We start from the raw sequence: 9,550 nt of genomic DNA on the forward strand, positions 1-9,550 counted from the left end.
GTGACAAGAAAAGGATGAGTCAAAGAGGAGTCTGAGGTTCAGTGATAGGCTACTCCTCCTCCGACTTTACACACACCACGTTAAGTAATGAAAGTTTCCGTAGAGACGGACCTCCCGGGGATTTCTATGAGCTCAACTCAATTGCTCATTAGGCTACTCAGTTTCTCACTATGATGGTTCAATGAGTCAATCGTAGGCCTAACTACTTCACTACCAGAATGCAAAGGGGATTTTCCCCATAGAATAGCATCCAGTATCTTCTTACGATTGTTGTAGGATTTACCAAGAAAATGTAAATAATATAGTCTCTGTGATTGCAGAGAAGCAATCTAGATTCATTAAAACACACACACATCTGAAATATCTCCAATAATTAACATAATTGACAGTGATGGAACAGGTAGCTACTCAAGTGTCTCAGGAGAGTTGGCTATTGACACTTAGAGTAACATTACTGCCTAACATATAGTAGCCCTGCTAAGAACCAAACCCCATACACTCAATGTAGAACCTTTCCAGCCAGTAATGTTATGTATGCCTACATTGACACATTGCAAATCATCCACTGCATGAACACCATAAAAAAATACACAAGTTTTCATAAATCCCTATGTTTACAATATTTGCAGGGTTTTTTGTTTTGTCACTCCGTTGTGTACCTTTAATTTTTTGCCTGGGACTTATTGGATCAATAAAGAGGCTGTGCTTTTCATGAGGATAATGATCTTTGGATTTTTGGAGGAAAACATGTTTCAGACATTCTATTTTACACCTTTCCTCCCATCAGGCCTGATCTTGCCACACAGAAGACTATCCGGTGGTCTCTGAAGGTGAGGGGTCCCACACTGCTGCTGAGAGATTCTAATGTAACCAAGGGCGCAGTTTCCATGGGGACAGGGGGAACATGTCCCTCCCACTTTACAATACCCATCAGACCAGACCAACAGCTCCACTCAACTCCACTCTATAACCTCTAGTTTTTAGCAGAGGAATGAACTTCACAGTCAGATCATTACCTTTTTATTTTTTCCCCTCACACAATCAATTATATGGAGAAACCAGACCTTAAAACCACTACAGCAGCAACTGTAGGCTACATATCAACTTATCCGACCAGGGATCAAGAATAACAGCGGCTTCAGTTGGAGTTTTGGCCTCTAATCCTGACTTCAAACTCAACTGAACCCTTTTTTAAATTAATTTTGAATAAATTAAGCTATAGATTTTGAATAATTGAATACATTTCTTACAAAACTTTCAGTCTATTCAGCTGTAACTGAAATATGTTTTTGATTAAGTTCATCCCCTTGCCCTCAAGCCCATACCAGTGTAACTCTATCAGCCAGACTTGTGGGCTATTTTGCATCATGAAGGTTTCTCAGCTTCACAGCTTTTGATCACTGTGGTCTGTTTGGGCACAGATTTTTATTTCTGAACCTACATCTTCTCTAAATATACACAGAGTGTCAAAAACATGCAGTGTTTGTCTCTGTTATGATCTGCACTACTTTCTCAGTCATAAAATTTCCGCGTTGCTCATACTGATAATGAGGAAGTGAGAAGTGCTGCTGAAAGCCCCAAAGAGCTGCACAGTCCACAGCATTATGAGAGGGGAAGTGTGAGCAGCAACACGGACTGAGACAGAGACAAAAAAGTTACTCTTCTAAACAGGTAAGACAAGACGCTTTATTTCTTCTTCAGTTTTTTTTTCTTTTCTTTTTTTTTTAACTTTCAATAAGAATGTTGTGAAGATCATCTTCTACTTGTGGTAGATTCTTTTTCTTCTCAACATTATATGTTAAGAGAACACTTTTGGTTAAAAAAAAAAGAAGAAGCAGAAACCAAAGTTTTGCCTTTGTAAAAATAGTTTAGTTAACTTAAAAAAAAAAAAACACTTTAAAATGAACAATCATGACATCCTTCTTTATTTATCTCTATTACAGCAGATATCAATTGTAAATAGATTACATAACATTTGATGTTTGATATATAATGAGATGAATGTAGACACACAGATATAGAGTTCCTAACTTAAACGTGTTATTTGGTCATTAGTTAAGAAGAGTTTTATTTTTTAAACTCAGAAGTGTTCTTTTTATATTTTGAGGAAGTTACAGTATTTCCACAGCCGCCCAATCCCCTGTGATGTCATCGGCAACATCACAACTAGCTACACAACTGACACTGTGGTTAACAGACAGTACTTAGATGCACTGTCGGTAAACTGAAACCAAACACAGGAAGTGAGATGTTTCACCAACGTTCCCCCGTAAGTGTGACCCACACGGTTTGTCACCCTGGAGACCCCCATCCACCATCCACCATCCACCCCACCCCCCACTGTTGGTTCTTCGCCTCCCACAGAAATATGATGGTAGAATTGTTGTTTGTTTGTCATTACAGGTCTGATCAGAGGTGTTGCACCATGGCTCAAGGCTGCCTCAAGTGTTTAAAGTACACCATGTGTGTCGCCAACTTCCTGTGTTTTGTACGTATGTCTCAATCATCCTCCGTCTGGCTCAGAGATGAGCCAGCGTTTATTTTTATCAAGCGGGGGCATGTGGAGAGGTTATGACAGGCCGCATCACTCATTATGATACACTTCACTACTAGCAACAAAACACAGCTTAAGTCTTAAAGAACAAGCCTCTTCATGTTTTTTCCCCCCCTTGATATACTTTTTATTGCAAGGTGCACATTGCATAGAATCCATTACTAACAAAGCAATCATGGTTTTACAAGTTTTTTTTTGCAATAGACAAAGATAAAGTAAAAATATGAAAGAAAAAAAAAAACGGCTGCAACATCGAACATAACAGTTGATTGGGAATAACAACTTGAGGGATTTCTATGCAAAGTGGGTACTGTAGCTAAACAAAGAAAGTGCAAGCCTGAGCTGGAAATTATACACTGCAAAAACTGAAAATCTTTCCAAGAATATTTGTCTTATTTTTTGTCGAAATGTCTCATTTCTAGTCAAAACTAATCTCTTTCCATTTAGAATAAGACTCATCGCCTAAAAATTAACTTGTTTTTAGATCATTTTCACTTGTTTCAAACAAATTTTTACTTAAAATAAGTAGAAAAATCTGCCAGTGAAAGCAAGTGTTTTGTGTGCTTGTAATAAGAAAGAAAAACTTGCCCCACTATTGGATGATTTCAAGTGAAAATATGCTTGAAAGAAGTTAGAAAAACAGGCTACTTTTTAATGTGATGAGTCTTATTATAAGTATAATCAGATTTGTTTTGACTAGAAATTACATTTTGACTAGAAATAAATATTCTTGGTAAGATTTTGAGTTTTTGCAGTGTAGGACACCGACAGCAGCAAAAACTAAAAGACGGATCTCCATATTAATATCCACTGTACACAACAGTCTGATCAACACCTGCCAATGTCTCAGAGTACCAATCTGTCATTCAATTAGTAACTCAGCTGGTAATTTATGTGATGAAGCAGTAGGTTCAAAAGCTGGATGATAGAGAAACAGAGAACTGAGAAGTAACTGTACAGGCTCACTATTTGACAGTAACAGATGACAGCTGCCTTTATTTATCCATATTATAACAGTCTAATAGTCTAATTATGAGAATTAAGTGTACCATTAGGCCTAACTGTTAGAAAAGCCCCTGTATCAAGCAGAAGAAAGCTGGATAAATGGTTTAAGTGGTCATGTTGCACCAGGATGACCCAGTGTTAACTTGAACTTAAACAACAGTACAATGGATTTCATATACTTGTTATATTTTAGAAACATGTAAAAAAACAAAAAAAAACAACTAGTAATAGTCCACCACTGGAACAAAGTGCCCTTGAGCAAGTTTTCTGATGATGAACAGGTCAGTTGTATGAACCTGCCTGTGTGTGTGTGTGTCTCTCTTCCTGTCAGATGTGTGGCGCTGCCGTCCTGGGCCTAGGTGTGTACTTGTCTGTGAATTTCAAGATGGCCGCCCTCGCCCCGTCCCTGGCCAGCTTGAACTTTGCCAACATCCTGCTGATCTGTGGCATCATCATCACCTGCGTGGCCTTCCTGGGATTTATGGGCGCCCTGAAGGAGAACCGCTGTCTCCTGCTGACGGTACGACACACTGCTGCTGTTGTTTTACTGTCACCTTAACAGGTTGTGGGTCGGAACAATGGGATGTTACATCATACTCTGATTCTTACTATCTTTAATAACTGATCCAGGTAGGACAAACTGGTGTGAATGTACAGGCTGTGAGTGGAGGTTTTGAAGAGAAACTTTTCTTTTCACATTAACCCATTTGAAGATGTTACCTCCACATCTGGACCAAGCAGACACAAGCACACACTGAAAATCCTCCAGCTGTCAGTCCATAGGGAGAAAGTTTATTTGGGTTGGGGCCGGGGAGGTTTTAATTTTCTCTTGTGCTTTTGATTGTTTTAAATGTTATTTTTCCATTTTGTGAGCAACAGAAAAATAAATTCTGTTCATCTCACTGGAAGAGAGACAGAAATCTCAAAACCTGAACTAATGCCACCAGGAAAAAAACATACATTATAGTTGTAGTCACTAATTTTTAACACCAGCTTGGTACCAAAAAGAAACATGTCAGTCAAAATGAAATTATATCTTGGTCAGTGTTGTTGTCATAAACAGTTCTAGTTCCCAGAGGAACTGTTCTCAGAGGAACTGGGAATATATACGTATATACAGTATATATAGTCATGTATATCTTGTATGTCTATAGTCATATAGCCTATATATTTATATAGATATATACTGTATATATAGCTTGGACTTAGTATTTTTAGGAGAAAGATTGGGGAAATGAGATGGGCAAAGGATGATCTCAGTCGGGTTAGGGTTCATGACCTGCAAGGCTAACAGCACTGTCCCCCAGCCTCAGATCTGCTTTGTCTTCACTGCTAATTAGCACATGTTAGCATGCCATCGCTCAAAGTTAGTGAACATGCCTCTAACCCTCTGTTGGTAATGGTCTGTTGTTCAGGTTTCGGCTTAGTGTGCCACGCAGAAGTATTAGTAGTACAAGTAGTAGTCAGGGTCCAGCGGCCCTGATGCAGTGATGCAGTAAGGTGACAAACTTCTGCTTTTAACAAACCTCTGAGGCCTCCTCTGCTGTGTAGAACTCAACACATCATACCAGCCACAGAGCCTTCAGAAATGAACCACTTGCTTCCCGTACAGCGTAAATAAGACGATGAGCCACCTTTGCTCGGTCTGGCCTGATTGGCTATCCTTTAATTTCTGTAAATATTGTGTGTCATGTCTGGATGTAAACTGACAGAGCTCAGATGTCACAGACTGGTTCAAACCTTTTTTTTTTTTTGCAGTTTTTCCTGCTGCTGTTCATCCTGATGTTGGTGGAGCTGACTGCAGCATGCATCCTGCTCATGAAGGAGGACGAGGTAGGGTTTTATCCATCGGTTCTCAGTTGTGAACACACACACATGCAGTACGGACTCTACAGAATTTGCAAAGTCTCATCTCTCTGTTTAGCTCGGCACTTTTCTGAAGGAAGATCTCAACAAGGGTTTAATCAACGCAAGACAACCGACTGCAAATGCATCTGATGTACGGAGTGAGTGGGACATTCTTCAAAACCAGGTAAGTCTCTCCGAGCAGAGACGCGTTGACCGCTCACATAGCGTGAGGATGCACCTGACCGCTTTGGTTTAACATGTTCATTCTTTCTGTTTGTGCTTCAGCTTAAGTGCTGTGGGATCCATAATTCGACAGACTGGGGGAATAAGGTGCCGCGCTCTTGCTGTGAGAAGGCCTGTGACACGACTGCTCCTATGTACTGGAAGCAGGTAGACACAGTGATTTAAAAGAATAGTTCACCCAAAATTCAAATTGCACTCATTATCTACTCACCCTCATGTCGACCAAGGGCTGGGAGAAGTTTCAGAGTTATCCGTGGCTTCTCTGAGTTACAGGGGGTCTCGGCGTAGCAGTGCATGTCCATATAACGGTTGCAAATGGATACCAACTGTCTTCGTAACAAAAAGACACATCAAAAAACTTAAATATATTTCAAGCTTGTTTGTAACGGCAGCTCCTCTTCCTGGTCCGTCCGGAGCTGCCGTTACAAACAAGCTTGAAAAATAGACTTATTTAATTTTTTTCGGAACAATTTCGCATTTCGGGGCTTCAATACAAGACGGACATTACATACGAGCAGAATGGAGGTATTTGGAAGTTTTTCGGTGTGTCTTTTTGTTACGAAGACAGTTGGTATCCATTTGCAACCATTATATGGACATGCACTGCTACGCCGAGACCCCCTGTAACTCAGAGAAGCCACGGAGGACTCTGAAACTTCTCCCAGCCCTTAGTCGACATGAGGGGGAGGAGATAATGAGTGAAATTTCAATTTTGAGTGAACTATTCCTTTAACTGTAGAAGAGTCAAACTGCTGGTTTTGTCTGTTGGTTTGGTTCATCTCGAACGTTTGCTCTCCATTTTTCAGGGATGCTTGGACACGCTCGTGAAGTTCTTTGAGGAGAATTTCCTGTACACTGGGGTTTCTGTCATCGTCCTCTGCATTATCGAGGTAAACTGATGGTGGAGCCACCTAATTACTGCGCACACTGACAACACAACAGCATCAGTGTTTCTGGTGCATCCTAGCATTGTACATCACTTTTTTCATGTTGCCCTGGAAACACTTCCATTGTGTTGTGAGTCTTTGCACAGCACGTTTTGTCAAACTGATGATTTTCTTTCAACAAGTTTGTGGGGTTTTTTTTCTTCAGAATTATTTTTGATCTTGAAATGACCCAGAGCAACAATGAAATACATTAACAACAACATACAAAGGTACATAGTTAGTACCTAGTAGCCCCCCCTTTGGAAACTATCACAGCATGTAAACAGTAAAATATCTTGTCTGATACCTTGGTCATAGTTATCTGAGAGCTCAAGTCTCCTGGGTTTCCCGTTCTTTTGCAGGCTGCTGCTTTGTTTCCCTTTTTCACTCTAAGATTGTAGAAAACAAAAATAATACACTGATATTGCTTAAAATATTGCAAGAGTGTTTCATGTTTAACTTTGTCTTTTAGCGACCATTTCATCTTCCACTTGATGAACTGTTCACATTAACAGAAATCTTGACCAGGAGTGCCCAAACTTTTGCATGCCACTGTATGTGGTTTTAATTCTATATTTTAATCCACACTCTTCATGCACTGTTTGATTAACAATGTTTACCAAACTTCACAATTTGGAATCAAGTGCCACAAATATTGATTTTTAAATTTCTACATAGCAAATTATTATTATTATTCAGCTTATTAAGCATCTGTCCATTCAGAATACAGCAGATGTTTTATAATAACACTGTTCTCTTTGTTTGTGGCAGGTTTTGGGAATGTGCTTTGCCATGACGCTCTTCTGCCACATCAGTCGATCTGGACTGGGCTACAAGTTATAAACCAGTGTGGCCTGTGGGGCAAATATGGGTCTTCCACTCAAATATGAGGTTGCACCATGAAAGCTACCTTTCACTGTTTGCATTGTTTTTTCCACAGATCTAATGTAAGCAACAATGTAAATAACAATCTGCTGATCAAAAGGTTAAAAAAAAGAACCCATCAAGTAGCGAAAAGGGATATATTTATGTTTTTCATCTGAAACATTTTTTCTAGACTGGGGAGCAACCAGCTGCTACTGTAGCTGATCCTACCTTTGTGGCAACAATCAATACTATAGGAAGCTTCTTTAAAAAAGGAAAAACCTTAGATTACACATAACCTGCGTTAGGTTTGGGATGTTGACAGTGCCCAACCTGTCCTGTTCAGAGATGTTCAGCACTCGGTGACCCAAAAATCTCACCAGGACACCTTACTTGATGCTGGCTTGTTGAGGAACGTTGAAAACATTGGTCCACAATTAACCCTGACTGGTTCATACACAGCCCAGGAGATTATTATTGTACGGTTCTGGTTTTGTCCTTTAAAAAATCCTGTGTTTGACACGTTTGCAGTGAGAAGTGAAACTCAGTTGTCTTCCAGGCGTGGTGGGGCGAGGTCAGGCTGTCAAATACTATTTTAGTCTCAGTTGTAAGAAATGCATTCAGATTTGTGTGAACTGCTCTGATGGCAAGTTTCTTTCATGTATATTTTTTATTAAGTGTGAATATATGTTACTGTAACAAAACTTTCTTCCACAAACTTTTCACTGACAACTTTTAGAAGTCCTATGATGTCCCAATAAAGTATTACTTTTTAAAATGCCACTGTATCCTCCATTTTGACTCTCTTCATGTTTTCAGATCATCATTTCCTGTCTTTTACTTGCAATGTAACCACTTCCTCTTTTGACCGTGCTCAACCATCAACCAGTTCCTCTAAAAACTGACAGCTGTGCTTCTGTTGTTATGGGAGGCAGCAAGAGTCTTTTGCGTAAGGTAAATCCATGGGTTACCATCAAGAAACTCCACACAACCTGTGAACATTGTCCCCCAATCCCACACAAGACTCACACACTCCAGAAAGACGCGAACCAGTGTGTAACACAGAAGAATTTATTTATTTAAAGAATAAATCCTGCATCAATAGTTTAAGACAAAAAAACTAAAAAAATACTAAGATTTCCTTTACACTTTAAAATAATTTTGTTCTTTTCGAAACCAACACACAAAAATAGAAACAAGTACAATTTTTGTAATTAAAAAAATGTAACTGTACACAGCAGAATATACCATTTATTGCAAACTGAATAACCCTGACACCTCATAAACTATGAACACAAGTATTGTAATTCACCTACAGATATGAAAAGACAAAAAACAACAACACATCTACTCTGATACAGCTCTCTCATCCCCTTCTGTTCTGAGACAAACGGCTGCGTTAAGACTGGTATTTCCCCCGCGGGTGGCTGGGTGCCCCTCCCTGTACAAGTCTCCAGAGACAGGACAGTGCCTTGTGTGTGTCATGAAGCCATTCAGGTGCATTGGACTTCCAGTAACTCCTCCTTTATATAGCACATGAGCACAGTCCTCTCTGGCCTTTAACAGTCCACACCTACAGAAAACTGAGCAGAGTGGCAACGCAAGCTATTTGTAAAACATTCCTGTTGTTGAACGATGGAAAAGTTAAAAAAGAAAAGAAAAAGACATTCTGCCCTTGCTATTGCTCAAAGGTTTTATGAAGCAGCTTGTTGAGAACAGGTCGATTTGTTCCGTTCAGCAGCCGTGAGGCCATTCAAAATACTTAGAAGCTACTCTTAAATATCACAGGACGAGGCTCAAGTTTAAACACACGACTCACCGAAATAACACGGTACTTTTACAGTATTCAGAAGTGTTGCCATTCATAAACGCTATTGTAGTGAAACCCTATGAACAAGACGTTGCTAGAAAGTTTGATAACTACTTTGTGCTGAAGATGTTTGAAGGTGCTGCATTGTATGTTTTCCTCTACCACCGAACATGGTGTCTCGCCAGGACCGGACGCCAGAGTGACTCGCTATATAAGACTATAGGGGGCTAGCTCGTTAGCATGCTAACGTCAGCAGAAGAAAGGAATAGGAACAAAAGAGTTAATATTGATGTTGCTTTT

General features: G+C 39.7%; 1 protein-coding gene across 1 annotated transcript; it reads left to right on the forward strand.

Annotated features, from left to right (window-relative positions):
* Positions 1 to 1,427: 1,427 nt before the first annotated feature.
* LOC146982034 (leukocyte surface antigen CD53-like) lies at positions 1,428 to 8,216 on the forward strand. The gene is made up of 8 exons (XM_085787613.1): positions 1,428 to 1,671; positions 2,404 to 2,488; positions 3,891 to 4,079; positions 5,318 to 5,392; positions 5,484 to 5,591; positions 5,693 to 5,797; positions 6,457 to 6,540; positions 7,348 to 8,216. The coding sequence occupies exons 2-8, from the start codon at positions 2,426 to 2,428 to the stop codon at positions 7,417 to 7,419; spliced, it is 696 nt and encodes a 231-aa protein (XP_085643739.1). The 5' UTR covers positions 1,428 to 1,671; positions 2,404 to 2,425; the 3' UTR covers positions 7,420 to 8,216.
* Positions 8,217 to 9,550: the final 1,334 nt, after the last annotated feature.

The sequence above is a fragment of the Trachurus japonicus genome, chromosome 9 (genome assembly GCF_045865225.1).
Source record: "Trachurus japonicus isolate A0001 chromosome 9, Traja_1.0".
NCBI lineage: Eukaryota > Metazoa > Chordata > Actinopteri > Carangiformes > Carangidae > Trachurus > Trachurus japonicus.

Excerpts from the sequence above, each read along its gene's own strand:
- LOC146982034 (XM_085787613.1), top strand. The coding sequence starts at position 2,426 with ATGGCTCAAGGCTGCCTCAAGTGTTTAAAGTACACCATGTGTGTCGCC. Across the intron at positions 5,592-5,692 it reads GGGACATTCTTCAAAACCAG|CTTAAGTGCTGTGGGATCCA; the intron begins GTAAGTCTCTCC and ends TTTGTGCTTCAG. Across the intron at positions 5,798-6,456 it reads CTCCTATGTACTGGAAGCAG|GGATGCTTGGACACGCTCGT; the intron begins GTAGACACAGTG and ends TCCATTTTTCAG.